Here is a 24594-nt window from a genome sequence, read left to right as displayed (position 1 = left end):
AAAGTGATACTGAAGCAACATCACTTTGTAATGTTAATTCAGTGCAATTAGCGTTGACACATCAACACTGACTCAACATAGTTTCAATGACTATCTGGGTGTAAGGAGCATGTTCAGATGGTCTATCTAATCAGCTTGAGAGGATCGAGGCATATATATACACAGCCGACTCACCTAGTTACCTCAATAGTTTTCTGAATCCCTCCACCACCCCGACTCCTCACTCTCGGCTGGTTCCTACAGGGGAGTGCTCTGGGTTTGGGCTAAATTGATTCTGAGCTTGGAGCCTCTCCTCGAACAGCACGCCAAATATGCTTATTTTACTCTTTTAGTCCATTCAATCATTTGTAAGTGTGAACTCATGAAAACAACTGTCACAGGTCATCAGACATTATTTTCTTTTTTATTTGTTTGTTGTTTGTTTTTGGCTTTCTATAGGACAGTGAGTGGAAGAGAGAAAGGGGGCACAGGATCAGGAAATGTCCACAAGCTGGAATTGGGTCACCTGAGCTGACCACAGGTGATAGGACATTATTTTCAACTGGACCGCAATGGTTTATTCTCCATCATTCAGTCCATTTGCCTGTACATAAATAAACCTTTATGTTATGTAATTCAAATTTTTAAATCAAAATATTTGTTCCAATTATGAAGAAAAGCCTCGGCACCCAAGGCTCTGTCACCTCTTGTCTCAATGGTGTACAGTGTCTTTGGTCGGATTGCCGGCAACAGCCATTATAGGATTGTTTGTGATTTGGTCTTAGTGACTTAGGAGTCCTCTTTATTACTTCTAACTTTTCACAGATTTAGGAGCTAGTTTTAGTGCTAAAATGCTTTGTGAAATACCATTATTATTATGTGTGTAGCCATGAAATAAAAAGTAAATGATATACATAAAACCGATATAAAAGTTTTTTAAAGTTTTAATGTAATCTGATGCAAGCATCTGTTGAAGAAACAGTCATTATTGAAGTTATTAAACATTTATGATAAATTTAAGTCTTTCATGAGATGCATTTAGGTGTAGACCCCTAGTCCTCTCATTTTCCTTTCAGGACTAAATTTGGCTTATCACTTCACCTTCATCTAAAGATAGTGACAGAGGAAGGCTCTTGGGTCCAGTTAAGCCATCTATCGATCAAGTAGAAATCCATTTAATGCCCTGAAATATGATCATACATAGAAAATACCAACACAAGATCTGTGAAACATTGCCAAAAGCAACTGTACTGAAAAGTGAGGATGAAGATTTCAGCTAAAGGTAATAAATGGTTTTGGTAATGGTACAGATCTGAGGGAGCTCAAGTCTTTAACCCCATTACATTACCAGTGCAAGGATAACCCACCATACATGGCATACAAATTGATTGTGTAATTTTGTCTGTGGAAGGAATTCACCTTCAAGCAAACCCACCAGCACCAAAAATAAACTAAAAAAACTCATTTATCTTCTAACTCTCTCACGGTCCACATACGATGATTGTGGTGAGACTTAAGAACGTTGCTCCTGCAGTCACATTAAAGAACAGGGTGGTGAACTCAAATGGAAATGATTAATTAAGCTTGCAAAGCACCAGGGGAATAGTGTAGATAAAAGCACTTTTGTACAATCAGAAACAGAATGAGTTTAATGAGGAGCCTTACACAGATTGGACCTTTCTCCTCCATTGAGTTAATTATCCAATCAAATAAAGACACCATCTACCACTTTCTTATACTCTTTTTTTAAACATGCATGAAAATGACTGGGAATTACTGAGCACCTGGTTACCACTAATTTAATAGACTTAATCACTATCTGAGATTCTACTTAAAGGGTACATGACATGAGAAATAAAATGTATTTTACATCATTTTACATCATTGCACCATTGGCCATGCCCACTGGTGTTCAAACGCCCATTCACACTATGCGACATGCAGTGACATGATCACCTTCATTTCAATGAAGAACTGGTGATTTCCAGCAATGCAACAAAGCTGAGATATGTTTAACTTTATGCAAATGAAGAGTGACTTTCAGGAGTGATAGCCTAGGAGTGAAGTCAATGGAGCTCTTATGATCGGTCATCCTGTAGTGGAGTGTCATGGTTAATTTTAGTAATCAGAAACTTTCCTATAATTTATGATACGTCTCTGTGTATATGAGTTTGAGGCTGTGCTCCGTGGCTAAAGCTAACATTACACACTGTTGGAGAGATTTATAAAGAATGAAGTTGTGTTTATGAATTATACAGACTGCAAGTGTTTAAAAATGAAAATAGCGACAGTCTTGTCTCTGTGAATACAGTAAGAAACGATGGTAACTTTAACCACATTTAACAGTATATTAGCAACATGCTAACAAAACATTTAGAAAGACAATTTACAAATATCACTAAAAATATGATATCATTTATCATGTCAGTTATTATTGCTCCATCTGCCATTTTTCGCTATTGTCCTTGCTTGCTTACCTATGATTCAGCTGTGCACATCCAGACGTTCTGCCCTTGTCTAATGCTTGAACATGGGCTGTCATATGCAAATATTGGGGGCGTACATATTAATGACCCCAACTGTTACGTAACAGTCGGTGTTATGTTGAGATTCGCCTGTTCTTCTGAGGTCTTTTAAACAAATGAGATTTATATAAGGAGGAAACAATGGTGTTTGAGACTCACTGTATGTCATTTCCATGTACTGAACTCTTGTTATTCAACTATGCCAAGGTAAATTCAATTTTTAATTCTAGGGCACCTTTAACATGGTATAACAAACTTTTTTTCTCCCCAAATCATTACGTCTTTTTCAAGGTTTGCTTTCACACAGATGCTTTAAAGCCTAATTGTCTCCTGTTTTCACTTCTAATCCCTATTAGCAGTTTTTACTTTCTAAAGCAGGTAAATATTTAGGCTATTGTCTGTCAAAATGACAGAACTTAACTTTAAACTTAAAATATCAATCACTCTATGTTGCAGTTAATAAACATTTTTGATATGTTACATAATACAGACATATATAACTACAGTGATATTTAACACATCCATCTCATTGTACCCAGTTTTTGAAAATACTTACTATGAACTATTGGCTGATTGTTTACAGTTTAACAGAAGTTATAATTCACGCAAAGCGTCATGGGGCATAGGAAAAAAGGTGGATACGTAAGCTGTCGGCCATATTGGAACTTCAATGATATGTTTAACTTTATGCAAATGAAGAGCGACTTTCGGGAGCAACAACCAATACGAGGAGTGAACAACAATACAGACTTCAGAACAGTATAATTCGCAACGAAAGCCCCCTGTAAAAACAGACCATTTCAGATATGGGTCAGAATGAGGGTTTAAAATAAATTTTTTGCTAGTACATGACTGTATTTTTATTTTTATTTTTTTTTTGTGAAAAAAAAAACTTTATTACTATTATAAGTGAACCTCAGGAACATATTATAATAATAATCATTAAAAAAAAAAAAAAAAATCCATCTCCTGACCCCTTTAAATCCAAAGCACTATGCCATAAATTATCCATAGCCCTTGAGCAATGTTTCCTAACTCTGCTCCTGGAGTACACCCAACACTGCAGATTTTTGTATGCCTCCCTAATCAAACACACCTGCTTCAACTCATCAGCTCGTTAGCAGAGACGCTGAAATGGCCTGGAAAACCGTATCCGAGCAACAGTGACGTTCCTAAATCAATCAGTATGTTTGAACGAATCGGTTGAATGAATGATTTAGTGACTCGCTCACTTGTTTCATTATTGAAAGGGAATGCGCAAACACGGATGAGCGTGACCAAGGGTAAGTTTTTAATTGTCTTGCTTGCTCTTATATTGTGATTAGATCGTCATTACTGTATGATCATGAAAACAAAAGTTGCCTTTTGCAGTTATTCATTTGTTTTTCTCATTAACCTTTTTGGGACATGCTAGCATGCTATCGCTAGGTCGCTGAGAAAATCAGGTAAACATCCAAAGTGGTCAATAGGGTCAAATAACTGTATTATAAAATATTATGAAAACGGATAATAACTATTAACATATGTATAATAATTATATTAATCTCTCAACCAATATATTGAACAAACTATAAATAAATATAATTTATTTTCTTAAAAAATCTTCAAAAAAAAATTTTTTTTTTGGCACTGCTCATTAAACTAAATAGCTTTTTTATTTTATTTTAAATAATTCTAAAACTATATAACATCAAATGAGTGAGTCCAGTGATCTGAGACATCTCACGTTGAATTTACCGAATGATTTAAGACAATGTGACAGCTTTTCCACCGTCTCTCTCTCTCTTTCTCTCTCTCTCTCTCTCTCTCTCTCTCTCTCTCTCTCTCTCTTTCTCTCGTCCTATCCTCTCTGTCACTGGAGGTTGAGAAGGATATTCTTGTTTTCACATCTATAGAGCCATCAAAGCACATAGTAAATGAGAGCGCGCGTGAACATCTGAGAATCCGTCCACATTCATTGATTTAGTCATCAAAACAGACAACCTGAACATCATGCAGGTAAGATGCTGTGCCTGAGACGAAGGCAAATGAAATTTTTGTATCTGTTAATAGTACATTATTTTGTCTTCAACTAATAAAATGTAGTTGTATTAAGTAATATAAATGGAAAAAAAAAAAACAAGGGCTCTGCTAAACGGCTTTTAAACGCAAAGAACCTGACTATCTATTTATCTTTCCTTGCCTTTCACTTTGAAGTGTTTAGAAACTTTCATCCAGTCCGCGTATTTCCGAATAGAATAAGGGTGTTAAACTTTCTGTATTGTGCATATTTAATCCATAGTCTTCTTTTATGACAATTCATTTTTCTACACTAGGTAAGTGTACATGCATTTACTTGTCTAATGTGTAGGTTATGTCAGTGTGTGATAAATAAAGATAACATTTGTTGAAGGCTGTTTCCTATTTAACTTCGTATCAATGCCTGCTTTCTACCATTGTCTTCAATCACACTTTCTAAGAATTTATGAAGGCTGGTTATTCACCAAGCAGTGAATACTGCAGTATGTGTGTGTGTGTGAGTGTGTGTGTGTGTGTGTTTGATTTAAAGTGTATTAAATTGTCTTGAGAGAAGCCCTAAGCCATTTTCATCTACAAAGTTTGTTGGACAGTGACTCTTATAACCAGTAATCTGATTATTATGTAACACTGTGCCTTCCTCAGACTACTTTAGAACAGCCTGTGTCAGGAATTTGATATCATGCCCTTCATGTCCCTTGCCTAATATAAGAGCTTTTGGAGGAAACAGGAAATCGAGACAAAAATAAATATTTCAATCTCTATACCAAATTTCTAATTCTATTTTAGGCCAGTCAAGGACTGTTAAGGAATTCTGGGAAATGTTACCCACATTTTATTTTAATATTTTATATTATAACATTGCATATTCCCACTACACTGGTGATATTTATAGTTGCACACAAATACTTTCTTATCCACTTAAACATAGATGTGCATGACAAGAGAACAAAAACGGTGTGCAAAAACAGACACTGATGACCTATGACAACAGCAGTGATGGCTTATGTAATCATTGGTGAAGGAACAGTGTGTTCATTACTGTTGCTTGATACTGTCATTTGCGATTGACACTTCCACTGAAGAATTTGTTCTCCTAAAACACTCAGTAACCAGTATTTGACGTGAGTTAACAGCAACGTTTTCTTCTCTTTGTGTGAAAGATGATGTTGAAATGAGAAACCAGAGGTATATTTACAGTTTGAAATATTTTTATACTGTTATTTTTAAAAATCCAGCTGCAACGCATAAAATATATTTTCAAAAATGAGCCGGATTTGTTTAGACCATTTAGCAATTATTTAAAGCAAGTATTGTATTGATCGAATATCCAAATGTGACACTTGCACAACATATAAAGTATACTTTGCTCATCTTTGTCAACTCCATGGCAGTATCTGATCATTATACTTAACAGGCAAAAGAGATTAGGTTCTTCTTCGGTTCCTGAAAAATGAGATGCAGCTAGTGGGGCCTCAGAGTTTGAATTGATGTAATGTTGCCTCTCCATGCTGGCAGACTGTTTTAAAATTCAAACACAACATAACTCTAAGTAGTGTTTAATAATTCAGTGAACATTTTGCCAAATACTAAACAGGAAAATTTCTTACTCTCTGGTCTCCGAGAATCTGTCAGAAGAAAAACCCAAAGTACAGCCCAAAGGCAACATCATTGTAGGCAGGCAGAGAACAAGAGGCCTGAATAAAATCGTAACACTGATGGGATTAAGACTGTAAACATCACACTTTTTTTTGCAATTTTGAGCCATGGTTTCACATCTGCATGTATGAATGGATTTTGTGGATTCATGTGCTCAGTGTTGTTTGTTGTGTTGTAGTTTTGTTTATTATTATTTATTGAAGTTGGTGTTATTGGTGCTCTAATTATTTTCTGCTCAGATTGTTGGCTATATAGTTACTTCAGCTAGTTTTGGTCAATATCCTGCTACAGCTGCTCTAGAATCTTCTGCTCTGAATTCTGCTCAGCTGACAGCTAGTATTGCTCTATAAACTGTTCGGATATGTGATGCTCTAAACTCAAATGCACTTGTTACTCCATTACATCTGCTCTAAATCAGTAGTTCTCAAACCTGTCCTGGAGTACCCCCAACCCTGCACATTTTGTATGTCTCCCTCATTTATCACACCTGATTCAACTCCTGAGCTTATGAAGTGGGTGTGTTAGATATGGCTTGTTCGACTTCATGTGGTAACGCAAATATCACCTGCCGCCTGACAAAAGCAATGCATTCTGGTTAGAAAATTTGTCCGACTTTGATTGGAGCTGCAGCCGGCTTACGATCACATGTGCCATCAAAGTACCACGAGAGCAAAACGAGAGCAGCCACCTAGGTCAGGTGCTGCAGTTGCTAAAAATCAACTGCGAAAGCATTGATGACGACACTTTTTTTTCTTATTGGTCAGATTTTGTGACGACAAAGATGATGTGTGTCTTGTATTTAACCAATCTTGATACTGAATATCTGATATTCAAAACATGGGGAATTTCAATCGCATCCACTTCGGCTACAGTCGACGCAAAAATCGCGTGGTCTGCCATGAATGACGTTGGTTCAGCATACTATGGAAAGCACGAATTGTCCGACTTGATGTCCGTCTCTGTACGCCTCCCCCGCCTGCAACCGTTTGATCTCACCAGCCGGTGACAGGATAGTGTAGTTCATCTCGAACAAGCCTATTCAAAATGTGCAGGGCTGGGGGTACCACAGGTTTTAGAACCACTGTTTTAGATAGTGCTAGACCTTGTTTAGAAGTTCCTTCATCATTTACTTACCCTCGAGTTGTTCCGTATGAATTTCTTTTTGTCTGCTGAACACTAAAGATGATTTTTTTTAAAGAATATGGGTAACCAAACAGTTGATGGGCCCCACTGACTTTCATAGTATGGGGCGAAAAAATACTATGGAAGTCAATGGGGTCCATATTGGCCACTTTAAAAAAGGGGTGGAGCAGCTTGATATGTCCCTCCCTGTCTTCCTGTTTCAGTGGAAATTACGTCTACACATTGAATAACGCTTTGCGTTTCAAGGCACTTTATTGGGACTTTAACTAGTGCTGCACTTGTTTCTGCTCAGCTAGATCTAGAATAATTTCAGATGTGTTGAAGTTTGCATGGCTATAACCTGTTTGGATTGTGATGCTCCCAAAAAAACAAACTGTGATGCTCCAAAAGAGATAGCTCTGCTCTGGAGTCTTATCATCTGGTGTTGCTTTACATTCTGCTCAGATAGTGCTGCTCTAGAATCATTTCACGTAGTGCTGCTTTGAAATCCATTTGTTCTTCATGTCAGAAGTAACGCGAGTGCTTAAAGTATGTCAGAAATAGAACTGGGTATCAGTTAACTGTTGGGAATTGATGTTCTAGAATAAAATCAGAGCTGTTGCCAGTGTTGGTTCCAATGCCTGCTTAACTAGTGCTGCACTTGTTTCTATTCAGCTAGAGCTGCTCTAGATCCTGCTCAGCTGCAGCTGAGTCAGCTAGTGTTGCTCTATAAACTGTTAAAGGTGATAGAGAGGATTTTTTTCGTCGACTGAGAATCCAAAGACTGTTACTGAGTTTTTCAAATGAGCGCATGCGTAAGAACAACCCCCCCCCCCCTCCTTCACAGCTCACTTCAAAGGAACGCCTTCCAAAAATCGTGCACGAGTATTGGAACACGAGTGTTTACCACCGGCATTCACTGTGTCGTGTTTTTTGGATTCATTATGTCGGACTCACCGCAGGTAACTCATAATCTGCAGTTGTTACTCCTGTCTCCTGACAAAAACATCGCATGCGGCGCCTGTGGAGTGTGGAAAGTTACTGGAGCGCGCAGCCGCGCTCGTCTCTCACAAGGAACGTCACGGCAGTGATTGACAAGCCAGAGGGCCAATCGTTTACGCGATGATCGCGTAAACGATTGGCTGATGTTTTTAAGGCCCTACCTTGTGCACAGATGATGTATATTAATATTATTACTTTCAGTGCACCTAATAAATAGTCTTTTATCTGTTAGTAAAGACAGTTTCAAGTAATATTGCAAAAATGTATAAAACAAAACATCGTCTTTAGCACCTTTAAGATAGTGTTGCTTACAATACACTGATAGCTTTGCTCTTGCGTCTTATCAACTAGTGTTGCATTAGTATCTGCTCCGATAGTGCTGCTCTAGAATAAATTTATATGTATTTTATATCTAGAATAAACTAGAGCAGTGGTTCTCAAACCTGTCCTGGGGACCCCTCACCACTGCACATTTTGCCTCATCAAAATGTTCCCTCATCTAACACACCTGATTCAACTCCTCAACTAATTAGTAGAAACTGCAAGAGTTGAATTGGGTGTGTCTGATGAGGGAGACATACAAAATGTGCAGCGGTAAGGGGTCCCCAGGACAGGTTTGAGAACCACTGAACTAGAGCACTAGCTGTTGTTTAGCCAGTGTTTGTTCCAAAGCCTGGTCAACTTGTGCTGCACTAATTTCTACTCTGCTACAACTGCTCTTTAACCTGCTTAGTAAGTTTTGCTCTAGGTCTAACTCAGTTAGTGTCGCTCTAGATCTTGCTCTGCGTAGTGGCGTCAGTCCCATTGTCATGTTCTCACGCAGTGCCCAAATCGGATGATCACTCTGGTAAAAATAAAGGTATTCATCTGATTAAAGGTCATGAAGTTGTCATTAGAAAGGCAACAACAAATATGCAACCCTTTATAAGCAATAATAACCCTTACTAAAATCACTTGTACATTGTGCTACTCTGTTGTCTCTTGTACCAGTGCAGTGCCACTAATGCAGCTTCTCTGGTGCTCCTGTGGGGATTGAAGAGCTGTTTGTGTGGAAGGTGCCATATGTGGTTGTTTGTGACAGGTTGAGCATTCACAGTGGTCAAGCCAGAGATTAATTGGAGCCTGCTATGCTGACATTGCTTACCATACACGATACACTCAACTGACTCACTACAGTCATGTCAATAATGCAGCAGGTGCCAAGGTCTCTAGGTGACAACATGACAGTCCAGCACAAGTACACACATGCCTACACGACGGCGAGCATTTGTTATCAACCAAATCACAGTTAAACACACAGATACTGTTAGGAAGGAAACAGTCTGGCATTCTGCAATGAGTTTGCTGGTGTGATTATGTAACGCTCACCACTGCCTGTCAGGGCAGATGTGTAGCCAGGGAAATTAGTGCTTGTAGGTATTTACAGTTCTTACAGTAAGTGCTTAAACTGTGTATTTAAAAAAAAAAAAAAATGTTTTTTATAGTTCTTTCAGTGAGTAATTTGAATTCTTTCATGGCGATATTTAACACATGCTGGCCATCTAAAATGATGTCCCCCAAGATGCTGGCCCCTGATGTTTTATTGATGCTTTAAAGGAGCTTGAATAATTTAGCAATTCTCTAAATGTTCATAGCAAAGCTTACGGTCTTTTCATATGCAAATAAGAAACAAGAAAAAAGTGAGGACCCTCATAGGATTCCTCACACCATTCAAGACAAACAATAGTTCGGCACACGCATTTCTTAGGCTTGTTTAATTTTTTTTTTTTAAAGCTGCTATTCCTTAGACACTTTCCTAACTCTTTTTTTTATATTTTTAATTACTTTTTTCATGTCTCTCTCACATTACTTATCTTTGTGTTTGTGTTGCGGGTGGTAGACCCTTCTGGGGAGTGTTGTAACATGGTGAGTTATAACACCATCAGTTTCCAATTAGATGTTAACTAGAGGGGTAAAAGCACTGTCTGACATGCCTACCACAATCTTGAGGTGACAACAGAAGTTGCAAGAATCTGTGTAAAAATATATAGGATGTAGATGACATTGTTTTGAGGTGAGAAAGAAAAAATTGTTATAATCATGTTAATGGATGTTAAATGATAGAACTGGTATTATCCTGTTTAATTTGATGCACAACATCAACAAAGCTTTTTTTTTTTTCTATGTTTTAAAAAACTAAAAATAACATGGCTGAGCAGATGTTGAAGGTTTTAACAACAGCACATTCAAAAAGATGGTGTTTTGCTGCACCAACCTTCTTCAAATGCTTTTAAGATCTGGGCTCTTTTTAATGTATTTTCTCATTGTCTTTGTCCTCCAGGCAGATGGACAGAAGGGCGTCGATGGAGGTCTGCTGCCTGACGCCAACGGGCGGGATGGGGACCCCAGTGGGCAGAAGGAGAGCGACGGGAAGTGGCAGAAGCCGCGCATCTCCCGCAAGTCCCTCATGAAATGCTGTCTGGTCAAATGGATCATCGCCAGTGCGACACCCCAAGGCTCAAGTATGACTCTTAAAAACCCAGAAAATGTTATGAACACTGTGTGATAGCCATTATCCAGATGGAGGAGTGGAGGGAACAAATTACAAAGGAGATGCTTAATATAGTATGCATAACATAATATATGCACCTGTGAACCGTACCCAAGTCTGCATAGAAAGGGTGGTCTGGGGTACGGTTCACATAAATTCAGGTACGGTTTACTGAATGCAATCGTACTAAATCATGGAAGTCAACCACTATTGATGGCATATGATTCGACAAAACTTTATTCTCACGTATTTTCCTGACAAGCGTGACTGATGCACTGCAAGCAGAGAGTATATTCTGGTCACCTTCAGCAGAAATGGACTCCCGCGTTCTTTAGAACAGTGGTTCTCAACTCCAGTCCTCGGGACCCACTGCTCTACACATTTTGTATGTCTTTCTTATCTGACACACTCAGTTCAGTTCATGGAGCTCTCTCCTAATGGGCTGATGATCTGAATCAGGTGTGTTAAATAAGGGAGACATTCAAAATGTGCAGAGCAGTGGGTCCTGAGGACTGGAGTCGAGAACCACTGCTTTAGAACATTTGCAGTACATTCGCAGCAGATAGACGCAATTGCTGTTATGTGCTGATGCTTTGAAAACACAACCAAAGGTTTAAAAACCAAAATACAAAAGTGAGGTGAGCTTCGTTATGCATTTTCCATCTTCTTTTGTGTTGTTTAAACATGTTGCTTGGCAACACCAACAACTGCTGCTTTGATGCAAACACGGTTCGGACCCTAATAATATAATGTGAACACAATCCAGTGGGGGAGGGGGAGCAATCGAACTCCGGTTCGGACCAGGCAATCAAACCAAGTGTGGAAGCGCCCTTAGAGATATACTGTATAGTATAAAACTTGCTTCTGCCATAATTCTTTACCTGGCACAACCCCAAATCCAGTACATATGAGCTTTTTAAGAAAATCTCTTGAGGTTCCCACAGGTAAAATGACTTTGTGATCCTGTTTACAGAAGCTGTTCTGCCATCACCTTTCACAGGCTTGGGGACACCCACAAGACTGCACTCTATTCCCCCTTTGAGACTGGTGTGGTGCGCATTAGCACTCGTGCCACCAGCCTCGCTCCATTCCCACAGCTCTTGGTCCCGCCCTGCTTGCCACAATCACCTAGCTGTTATACACTGCCCGGCCAAAAAAAAAAAAAAAAAAGTCGTTGTTTGGATTTTAATAGGCAAATTCTTAAGAATCTATGAATGGATCATTATTACAATGATTATTATTTTTCTTGACCAAAAAATGATGCACCTCTCAATGGAAATAAATGTTGTGATGTTATTTCCATCAAGAGGTGCATAAATTTTTGGTCAAGATCTTGTATTGACAATGCAAGAGGTGAGCACTCTGTAAAGTCTACTCCAGCACATCCCAAAGACTTTCAGTGAAATTAAGGTCTGCCAATTCATGCGTGAAAATAATTCTCCATGCTCTTTGAACCATTCTTTCACAATTTTAACCCTGGTGAATCTTGACATTTTCATCCTGGAGTATGGCCATGATGTTGTTTAAGAAATGAAAAGCTACACACTCCATCTTTAAGGGTTAAAAGAACCGTTGCCAAACATAGAACATGCTAGAAACATAATAACCACTGTAATAATGATCCATTCATAGTTTAAGTATTTACCTCTTAAAATCCAAACAGCAACTTTTTTTTTTTTTTTTGGCCGGGCAGTGTATTAGCAAAGTCCCTTTAAGACAAGTCATTTCACTCGGCGGCCATCTTTGAAACGCCTCTCGGGCATCCTGGGCATCATGCCCTATCTCTTTGAAGGGGGAAACATCAAATTCTCCAAAACTGTTCGCCAACCTTAAGATTACATTTCATACTTGAAATCACCAATGAAATCTGACAACAGCTGTCTTATAAATGTTTCATCCAAACGCTCGAATCATGACAAAAAACTGTATTTTTTTAGGCTGGATCAAGCTAATGCTCATGTGCAGACCTAAACGCGCGTCTCTTCTGCCATGTTTCAGAGGCGCACGTCTGACTGTTTCTATAGAAACCGGTACTTCTAACGGCTGCTGCAGTGACGCGATGACTTTACCAGTCGGCAATTGGCTCTTATTTAGAAGGCGGGACTTATTCCGCCATATTGCGCGTTACACTTTCTCCCATTCAAAACAATACGAGTGACACGTCTTGTGTTATTCTATAGTCTTTGGTATTAGTTCCAGTATTTGATTGGTCGAGCAGCGTTCCAAAAGCGCTGATATTTTCAGCATCACCACTCCAGTCCTCAGTGTCACATGATCCTTCAGAAATCATTCTAATATGTTGGTTTGCTGCTTAAGAAACATTTCTTATTATTATCAATGTTGAAAACGGTTGCGCTGCTTAATTTTTTTTTATCTAAAATGGAAATCTTTTGCAACATTTAATGCATCCTTTCTGAATAAAAAGAAAACAACCTTTGAACGGTAGTATGTACTATATAACCTACAACTGTGTATATACTACGTACTGTGTACTATCTATCAAACATAGTGCTGCTTCTGCTTAAGGCTAGCCTGACGTGGTCATACTCAATTCTAGTTCGAATATGAGTCTGATACTGTTCCATTGGGCTTTGATTATGGGGGCGTATTTCAACCGATCCAGGAAAGACCTCAATTGGATAGACCTACAACCAATCAGAGCTACAGAGTAAGTGACGTATGTTGAGCGACGCATAGTTGTCAACAGAACTCTTCTTAGCGACCATCGGGGCCAGCTGATAAATGAAACTTTTGCCGAATCCCGTAGGAAGGACGGCAAAGACATCTTTCCCATCGACAAATGCCTTGATCGCGGTCCTCTGTTCCTCTTTTAAAATTAATGCGCTGTCGATATCTTCTATAACGGACGTGATGGCGGAATCTACACATCTCAGTTCTTCAACAGCCATCATTGTTGTAAACTAATTGACCTTTCGCAAAGACTCGCCCCCCCTTAGTTACTGTTGCTTTGTCTGACAAGCCGTGGTGCTGTCACGCCACACAGAGTGGAAAATACATCGCGGAGCAAAGAGGAAACTGACAACACATCGACAGACGAGACAGAGCAGGTTACTTATGATATTAAACAAAGTCCCAGCTTTCAAACTGTGTAGTTATTAAAAAAATTCAAACAATAAAAACCGTTTTGTGGCTCTTTAATGTGTTGTGACCATGATCGTGACAGATTGCTGTAGCGCCTCAGCTCAAGAGGCTCGTGAACCGATCATCTCTTCCTACTAGTCCATTTATAGCATCAAATAAACATGAATGAACATGAGAATGAATGTTGTTTCAAACGTGGAAAGACGTCAATATGCAAAATTTTTCAAGTTTAACTCCACCGAGGTTAATCTTCTAACTCCTGACTGCTTTGTCGGACAAAATGGCGGATGCGGCGCTCTGATTGGTTAGATCGCTTGTCAATCAAACTCCCCAAGCGCTCTTTGATGACGTGGCTGATTACTTTTCTGGTGATAATCTGTCAATCATCGCCCTGACGATGTGATTGGTCCGAACAGTTTCTGTTCGGGCATAATTACTCCTCTACGGATCGAGTCCAGACCGAACTCCCCGACCTCAAAATGTTGTGGGCGGGGCTAAGTTCGGCTGGCATCCAGGCTAGCTTAAGGCAGCACTGTTCAACAACTCTGCCTCACTAGACACTCAATCTGATGTCATATTTTCCTGTTCTTACAGCATCACTCTCTCCCTCCTCCTATTTTTGCTTTCATCTTCTTTCACTGATCCGCTCCCTTCTTCCCCTCTATAAAGGATATTCTAATATTATAGTTAATTATCTTTCTCTAATAACTGCTAGATGTTTAGTGAGTGTTTTATGCAGGGTTTGTGTGGTATTTAATAAGTAACTTGTGTCAGACCGCTAAGGGACGTCGTGAGGGGACAACATGTGTCTGAGCTGCAACATCCAGTATAAATAATTGACAGAGCACCTCTGTGTGCGCAGACAGTGAGCAATGTAGCGTGCATGTGTGCCTACATCTGCAGGGCTGAGACCCCAGTTCACTTTGAAACCTTCCATCCCATCAGCATTTTTTTAGCAGCTTGAAGTGTCATCTAGTTTCTGTTTCTATGTTCAGACAAGCCTTTGGCCCCTGCTTGGGCTTTTTACAAAAATAAATTCACTCCTCACTACTTTGTCATTTCTACAATCAGTTTGTATGCATATAAAATACGCAATTGGTAATGTAAAGATATATAAGTTCATTTGTTGTTGTTTTTTAGCGGCTCCCTGGACCAGTAAACTGCTGAATCAAGTGCAGAAATATGATTCCGCTTCACCTATTGGAACAAACCATTTGGGACTCCAGACAGCCTCCAAACTTTGTCTTCGTGCAAGTGAAATGAACTATGACTGGAGGTTGCTGAAATCAGGTTTTAAAAGTACTTCCTCGTTACTTAAGCCTCTGAAGAAGAGCATTATAATCATTAAATGTTTTTTTTGTGAGCCCAGCATTTAGGAAGGACTTACTTCCACTGTTAGTGAATTTAAAGGATTATGAGCTGTGATAAGCTCTACTTCTCATTTGGTATAATCCATGAAAACCAATGAATTAAATAAGCACAATAATTTTCCATTTAAATGTTATGGCATGATAATTAAAATGGACTTAATCAAATTAGGAGTTGAACCTAGAGGCTACCCATTTGGGTTTGTTGGGCACAATTTGGGTGGAAACAAATATCATATTACAAATAACTTAAATACATTTTTTAGGAGGCTCAGTCTCTGCCTCTGATGGACCACCATTAGAAAGAATACTACCTGATTTTATAGGAAAAATAATTGTGTGTATGAAGAATGGCAAACATGAAACTCTGGATCAGGAAAGAGAGAGATGCCAGAGGTGGCAAAAATTCAGAATAGATCAGAGCAAGAAACCAGGACAGAATCCCAAGTAGTCAAAGTCCAGCTGAACTCAGTTTTTTTTCCTCTGTACTTTGTATTGTGAGCCCAACAGATGGCAGTGTGCCTTTGAAGATGGAAAATATGGACAACCTTCACAAATACAATTACCTTAGGCTGTGAGTGTACTGAAATGCCATATAAACTAGTATAATGCCTAATAACTAGTGAAAATTGAACTTAAACTTTACGTTATCATGTAAGTGTCATCCCCTAACCTACTATTCAAAAGTTTGGCAGCACAACTGTTTTCAAAATTGATAATAATGATAAATGTTTCTTGAGCAGCAAATCAGCATATTAGAATGATTTCTGAAGGATCATGTGACACTGAAGACTGGAGTAATGATGCTGAAAATTCAGCTTTGCTATCACAAGAATAAATTACATTTTAAAATGGTTATTTAAACTTGTAATAATATCTCAATATTACTGCTTTTACTGTATTTTTGATCAAATAAATGCAGCTTTGGTGAGACTTCTTTCAAAAACAAACAAAAATTTGTATGTATACAGAATGTGTGTATGTGTATATTGTCTGCAAATATACAACTTTAGAAATCTGGTCAGCAATATTTTAAATGACAAGTTTACAAGAAGATATTGACTCGTGTGAATGATTCTATTCCAGCCACATTCAGAACTAAATTGGACTGAATCCATACAGTCATTGAAGCTATTTTTCACATAGATCTGTCCTTGTTTTCAGACAAATCTCATTTATATTATTTACAGTTTTCTAATAATCCCTCAGCAGCGAGATGTGAAGGTGCACCATTCCCTGATGAAATATACTGACACTTCTTATTGAATTCAGGAAATGTGATTTATTAATGCATTATTACTTGAGAACCACTGAGAAATCCTGATGAGAATTATTGGATAAAGGTAAAAATTCTGAAGTAATCTCAAAGTTCCTGTTGAGAAGGGTTTCCTTATTAACAACTGTCCATTCCTGGATTATACAAGGCATATTAATATGCATGTCACCTATCTTGAGACTTCAGTTTCAGGCTGCATAAATAATTGCAGGCAAAACATTTCACCAGGTTTCCCCATCAAAACAAAACTAAGAACTCAAGACATCTATAAGTAATCCCCATGTTTGATATATCATTCTAATAGACTATAATGCTGTTTCAGCAACAAGGCCATTAAATTAAGAGCTGCGCTGAGTTTTAATCACTTATATGGAGACACTCCCCTGAGATAATATTCACCCTCATGCATACTATAATGCATCGCCTATGAAAAACATGCACAGCAGTTTCCAAATTACATAAAATAAATCTTTCATGGCTGCATGCTATGTTATACACTACCGTTAAACATATATATATATATTTCTTTTAAGAAATAATTCTATTATTCAGCAAGGATGAATTTTTAAATTGGTCAAAAGTGACATTTAAAGTAAAATTTTACATTGTTACTAAATTTCTATTTCAAATGCTCAAACATTTTATTCATCAAATAATCCTCTAAAAATCTATCACAGCATCAAATCAGCATATCAGAATGATTTCTGAAGGATCATGTGACACTGAAGACTGGAGTAATGATGATGATAAATTCAGCTTTGACATCACAGGAATAAATTACATTTTAAAATGTATTCAAATATAAATGATTTTTAATTGTAATATTTCACAATATTACTGTTATTACTGTGTTTATTTATTTATTAATAAATGCAGCTTTGTGCATGAGAGACTTCTTTTTTTGAACAGTAGTGTAGATTTAGGGCCAGATTTACTAACTGCTTGATTTACAAACCCTCTTTTGGTGTTAAAAAAAAAAAAAAAAAAAACTGTTTTGATTTACTAAAGACACACAGTGAAATATTAGTTTTGAAAAGGCATGGACACAGTTATTTTTGCATCTGACCTTATTGCATATGCAGTTATTGGAGTTTCCCTTTCAAAATTTATGGGAGGAGAGTATTTAAATGAATCATGCAAGGTGATTTGTGGTAGTCAATTTACTGGTATTTGCACATTATTTAATGCCCAAAAAAAAAGCATGTCTTAACCCATTTTGCGCTTGACATGCTGTGATAATAGCACATCAGAGAATCAGACATCATCTGAACATATTGTTTGCCAAGCCACGTTAATTTGATGTTAATTTAATTTGACTTGGTACAGGGTTTCAGCGGGTCTTAATAAGGTCTTAAAAAGTCTTAATTTGACCTTCCACAATTGAAGGCCTTAAAAATGTCTTAAATTGGAGCAGAAATTCTTAAATTCAATATCATGGCATTAAATTAGGATTTCAATGTGGAAAACATGGATGGAATTGCAGAATCCATTCCTAAAAATGGAATTTACTGTATAACACGGAATGAATTTGTCAAATTTTGGATGAATAAATCAAAAGAAGGTCAGTACATTTAAAGGGTTAGTTTAACCAAAAATGAAAATTCTGTCGTCATTTACTCACCCTCATGTCATTCCAAACTTGTAAGACTTTCGTTCATCATATAAAGCGATTTGAGTCTATTAGTTAACATGAACTAATAATGAACTGCTCTTATACAGCATTTATTAATCTTTGTTAATCTAATGTTAATTTCAACATTTACTAATACATTAGTAGAATCTTGTTAACATTAGTTAATGCAATGTGAACTAACGTGAACAAACAATGAACAACTGTATTTTCATTAACTAACATTAACGAAGATTAGTAAATACAGTAACAAATGTATTGCTCATGATTAGTTGATACATTAACTAATGTTTAACTAATGAACCTTAATGTAAAGAGTTACCGGATTAGTTCACCCAAAAATGAAATTTCTGTCATTACTCACCCTTGTGTCGTTCCAAACCCATAAGACTTTCGTTCATCTTCGGAACACAAATGAAGATCTTTTTGATGAAATCTGAGAGCTTTCTGTCTCTCCATAGACAGCTACACAATTGAAAATTTGACACTTCTAAAAGTTCATAAAAAGATCCTGAAACTAATCCATATGAATTGAGTGGTTATATATTCAGGCATCTTTATACTCAAACGTGACATTAACTTAAAAGCAATATTTCTTTGAAACAGGAAAATAGCAATATTAATATCCAAAACACTCCCTGGACATTTACATTTAGAGAACATATTGAAGTGTTATGTTCCCTTCAATATATTCCTTATATTTTCTTTAATTAGTCTTAAAAAGGTCTTAAATTTACCATCATAAAACCTGCAGAAACCCTGTTGGAAGATTGTGCTGGTTATAATAGAAATGAGCTGATTGCAACTTTATTCTTTAATTTGCATATTGTCAGTATATCACCCGCAGAACTTTACACTCCCATCTGCACTTTTATGGGATTGCGGTCTCACACTAATTTACCCTGTTTAGTATAAAATCTGAAAGTCTGTTTAGCCTGCGTTTAGTGCCACACAATTTATAATTTCCTTCCTGTCCTATGTCAGTCCTTGTTCTTACAGTATCTTGCATGAATGTAAAAAATTCTTCTGTTTTTTAATTTCATGCAGCCAGAGATTTTAGAGGGAGATAAGAGAGTTTTAAAGTTAGTTTCTGGCAGGCTCCAAAGGCCATGTCCTCTCTTCATGTATTGATTTCCCCCATCTCACTGATGCCTGTGCCCGGTTTAAACTCATGCATTAATAAGTGCAAACTCATCAGCAATCATCTTTGCCCTCCTGCACTCAGAATTATGATGGGGAAAGTTTTTCATGCTATCAGTGATTGGAATATCTTCCTTTTAACCCCTTCAAACCTGAATTATGTTCCACTGAGCAAAAAAAAAAAAAAAAGAAAAATTATCCACTTGATATTTGCTCTTCTTTAATGTATAAATGAGTCTAAAAAATTTTTTTTTGTGCAAAATAAAAATTCATATCCACTACAATGGACATCAGGGCTGAAGCAACAAAATATGTGCTAGAGTTCAAACATAATATGTGAACTATAGCATTGAAGATTTTGAAAATAACACATACTGTAATAAAGAGCAATGCAATAAGAATGTAGAGAAAATGTAAGATGAATTCTCAAACTTATTTTATGTTGTTTGCAGTGGGTGAATATGTGTGTATATGTCTGTGTTTTGTGGGTGTGTTTGGGTCTCATTCATGAATCATGAGCATAACGAATTTTTGTGTAAATTGTGTGTAAAGTGGTTCTGGCGTAAGTTTTCAGATTCATTTTACAAATGTTAGTTGGTATGAAAGAAATCTACACCTGCTCCCAGCCACGCATAAATAGTGCGTTTAACATCCGAACGTTTTGCTCATTAATAAGGCTGCATTTTAATTCACCTTAATCGGGTACATATTTACACAGTTTTTTGAAAAAATATTATATATAGTAATTGTAATGTATAATGTAGATATGCTCGATGATGATGGTGGTCCTCCTCCAGTTTGAATACGATTTTTTTCAAAGTGAACTTAATTAGTTTTTTACAGTCAAGCTTCATGTCGAACCATTTTCTTTTCACTTCTGGGACTGTTCGATTAACAGATGAAACTCCATTAACAGCATCTGTAATATGCTGCCAAGCTTCCTTTTTTTTTTGTTTTTTTTGTTTTTGTTTTTTTTAGGACCTGATACGCCACTATGTATGCTTGAAAATAAAATGTGGCGTTTTGAATGAACTTTTGATAATAAAACTTCAATTTCTGTATCTGAGAATTTTTCTTTTTCATTTGCTTTTGAGAAGACATGTTGAAATCCTTCGTTTGGTGTCATAATATGATGCCCATATATAGTTGTCAGTCGGATTTAATGGGCGGGATTTATGGTAATTGAGAATTGAGCGTGCACGCGCGTCCCATTTACGACTGATTGGAATTCATTAACACGCACACACATTTCACTATCACATCTGACGTTTACGAAGTATTTGTGAATCAGGAGAAGAGTTTTCGGGAAGGTCTCGTTACGCGCAAATCACTCACATATTTACTCGTATATTTATGAATGTTTCATGAATGAGACCCTTTGTGTGTACTTGCTGGTTTTGATAAATATATTATTCTCATATTCTCATATTATTATACTCATTTCACATTCGCCATTTCTGTTTTGACTAAAACTAATGAAAAACTGAATGGCAGTTTATGATCACATTGAAAACCTAAAATCAGATGATAATTTTTTTTAATTTTACTAAGACCTAATGTCCATTTGTCATGGACATTAAACTTCAAATCCTGTGTTCTTCAGCTCTGAAAGATCTTCAAATTAACTCTGAATATTATCACTTGATACTGTTAAGATTATAATAGGTGCAAGTTGATGAACTACCATGAACATAAATCTGCATATAAAACATGGAAAAGGAGCTCTTCCTCCTGTCTAGTTGGTTAGCCATGCCTGTCATTTGTGATTCCTGAAGCTCAATCATATTAAGCTATTGGTCATAATTCATTGTGATTGGTAGATCAGGGACCAATCAGTGACCAGGCAGTACTTATATTATAAAAACATGAAATTTTACTGGTTTAAACCAAAATCCATGTGATGTCCATTCCAATGGATGTAGAGTCTGTAGCATTTCTGATTCTGATGCACTGTTCTCACATTCTCGTAAAAACTACGGCTTGCATGATATGCTGATTAATCAATCAAAAAATCAATATTTTCTGGGGGAAAAGACTCAATTTATCATTCAAAAACATTAAATAATTGCTGCAGATGTGTAAAATAATAAATAGAATTTAGTGACAAAACGGTGGTTTTAAAGATCAATGTATTGTTTCCCCATATCATTCAATCAAAATATATTAATGGCTTACAGTCCTCAACAGTGCATTTCACAAGTGAGTCCGTAGACTTCAGGATCTCACGTATGAATATCGCATTTTTAAGATGCTGTGTCAAATTTAAAATATTCAGTGTTCACTTTGCTCCTCAGTTTGAATGGGCACGAAGCTTCTGGTTTCATGCTTGGGCAGCTGATGATGAAAGAGAGCTGCAAACGCTACAGAAAGGCACAGTCACGATTTTCACATAATTTTTAAACACGGAAGAGCCATAAAATAGTCATAATGCCCTTCCGAGCGAACACTTAAGAGCATGTTGAGTGAAGTAGACTGAGGCAGTAATGTCATGATTCATTATATGGATGTTTTAATAGATGTCGTACAGTAGATGCTGAGGATAGACATTATTAGACAAGTTTAATTTTAGATGGACTAGCCAGTCCACCCATGATGAATGTGGCATACAAAGTGGCATATCAAATGACTGCATTTTAGTCCGTCTGTCTGTTTACTTTTATTTATTTACTTACCATACTTTTTTAATTATGTATTTGTTTTAAATCTTACTATATTTCTAATTATGTTTTATTCACTTTAGACAAACCTTTACTACTTCAACATAACTATAAAACATTATTATATGGTGCTTTGGAAAACTTGATTTTGAATGGTCATTCACAGCATTCTGTTTCTGTGGTCGGGTATTCTTGTGTAATATCCACTAAACTCTCAGTTTCTCACTAAATGGCATTAGGCAACCAATTTTGCATTATATCTGTACTAGCATCATGCATCTCGTATTACTGTGTGGTCTCTATCTTCTCACATACTAAAATAAGTCAATATTTCATTTTATTTATTTATTTATTTATTTATTTGGCAAGTAGCCATATAATAAGTGGGATAATGTACAGTCATCCTGTCATCATCACAAAACAAACCTCCTTTTATACCCCAAAGATACAACACCTCTCTTGTATGTCCAGGTATATTGTGATTTAAATTCTGTATTTTTGTGTCATCTAAGTAAATGAGTGCTTCACCAGTTCAACTGCTTCTAAACATACTCAAATTATGGCTGGCTCATCATTGTGCATTATTGCTAGAGAGATGGAGAGAGAAGAGGGAGTGTCTGTGTCTTGAGTTCAGACTCTTTCGGTATCCATACGGAATATAATGTCTGAGGAGGACCATGACACACTAGTCCGTGGAGACCAAAGCCACAGAGATTTCCGCCGTACAGTTGATGTTGTTGTGGAGGAATTTCTAACACCGTGACTTTAATCTGCTTTTATTTTAAAAGGACGTTATTTGAAAGGATTCGTAGTGCAGGCTTTACTGTACAGTTTACATTTGTGGTTTGTTTACAGCGTAATGCATCAGTGATTACCTTCGAGTCTACAGGAATTCAGAATTGTTCCGGGAATGGAGTCTTTAAGGACTTGTTGCTGCAAAGTAGTTTAAAGAAACATTGATCAAACAAGATGAGTTGCTTTTTTTCTAAAATCGTTCAATTGGAATCTAGAATGACCTCTTGACCTCTGTAAATTTTCTTAAAGTAATCGCATAGCTACTCGCAGTTAGCACTCGTTACAATGGTTATTCAGGGCATGGAGCTGTTTGCAGTTGCTGTAGTGCTTCTTATGTTTATAATGGTACTCAAACAGTTCGGTATCATGGAGCCACTGCTGGACGGTAAGAACCACCGTATGGTTTTGATGTTGGCCCTAGTTCACTGTAAAATTGTAATGTGTTGTTGGAGCTGTTTGTACCTGACCAGACTCTTTAACATGAATTGCACTGGTGTAACAAGTGTCTAAGTTTTTTGTTTGTTTGTTTTTTTTTATGATTTGATGTTTTATAAAAGAAGTATCTTATTCTCACCAAAGCTGCATTTATTTGATCAAAAGTACAGTAAAAGGAGTAATATTGTGAAATGAGCTTAAAATGAGTCTTTTCTATTATAATATATTTCAAGATGTAATTTTCTTCAGAAATCATTGTAATATGCTCAATGTTGAAAACAGTTGTCCTGTTTAATATTTTTGTGGAAACTGTGATGTATTGTTAATGAACTGAAAGTTAGTCGGTGTTACCGGTGTTCAGCCACAAAACTGGTTACATCACTTGCCCACTGCGGCACCCGACTAACTGAACAACTACTTCAGTTAGACAACAGACACCTCAATTAAGGTCTGTCTTAATGCAGTGTGAGCTGACCAAGAGTTGAAGCGCAGATTAGTAACAGTAGTCAGATTTAATTTAGCCTATCACGAGAGTGAGGAGCTGACTGACAAGACAATGGCGGAAGATTTGGATTCAAATCAAAATGTAAAAGCGCCTATTTAAGCTAGTTTGTCATTGTACTGTTTTGTTGTTGTGTTTTTCATTAAGAATAATAATGAACCCACCATTGAAGTAATTGCTGCCCCTGAATTGGTACTAATTCAAAAGTGAAAGTAAAGTGCGCACAGCCGCATGGGCAGTCATACCGGTGTGGAGCAAAGTGAGCGTTTTCAGTTAATTCCTATGGAAGTTTATTATGACCATCACCATTATGAATTGAAAATGCTTGCTCTGCTCTGCATCGTTATGTATGCCCGTGCATCTGTGCGCATTTTACTTGCCATTTTGGTCGCAATCTGGAGCCTTGTTAAAGCAGAACTCGGTAAGATTTGCGAAGCTCCCCCTACAGGTTCCTTCAGTGAATCACACTGTCATAAATACTCCAAGCGCAGCTCTGGACTACAACGCTCACCAGCACAGTAATTTTGCAAATACAGTACACGAAATCTCGATGGAGGTGGGTAATTTTCGAAATTGTCTTATAAAGTCATAATATATACATTGTTTTTGAATTACCGTAAAGCATTTTGTCACTCTCGCGTGAACGTGAACATGAGGCGAGATTGTGTCGGGTCAGCGAAGCTCAACTTGCAAGTGCTGTTTTTTGGCGTAGACGTGCCAGAGGGGGTTTGTGCATGTCTCAAACACACCACTACAAGTCAATTAACCATCATAAGGACTTAGAAAACTATTTATGAAGGTAAAAAAAGTTACTTAGTTCTGCTTTAAGCGGTTTATGACTTTACTCAGATAAAGGA

General features: G+C 37.2%; 1 protein-coding gene across 6 annotated transcripts in view; it reads left to right on the top strand.

Moving 5' to 3' along the window:
- The first annotated feature begins 3572 nt into the window (after positions 1 to 3572).
- Positions 3573 to 24594, top strand: part of kcnip3b (Kv channel interacting protein 3b, calsenilin) — a 31869-nt gene continuing 10847 nt past the window's right edge. For 2 of the 6 annotated variants that reach the window (XM_048176942.1, XM_048176933.1), the window contains exons 1-3: positions 4310 to 4502; positions 10624 to 10804; positions 15076 to 15225. In XM_048176942.1, the coding sequence (XP_048032899.1) occupies positions 4497 to 4502; positions 10624 to 10804; positions 15076 to 15225 (337 nt within the window). In that variant the 5' untranslated portion in view covers positions 4310 to 4496. Of the gene's footprint in view, positions 3788 to 4309; positions 4503 to 10623; positions 10805 to 15075; positions 15226 to 20416; positions 23186 to 24594 lie in introns of those variants that run through there. The other 4 variants (XM_048176948.1, XM_048176959.1, XM_048176967.1 and 1 more) reach the window with 4 other exon arrangements.

This window comes from Megalobrama amblycephala, linkage group LG2, assembly GCF_018812025.1.
Source record: "Megalobrama amblycephala isolate DHTTF-2021 linkage group LG2, ASM1881202v1, whole genome shotgun sequence".
Taxonomy (NCBI): Eukaryota; Metazoa; Chordata; class Actinopteri; order Cypriniformes; family Xenocyprididae; genus Megalobrama; species Megalobrama amblycephala.
This window is presented reverse-complemented; position numbering and strand designations above follow the sequence as displayed.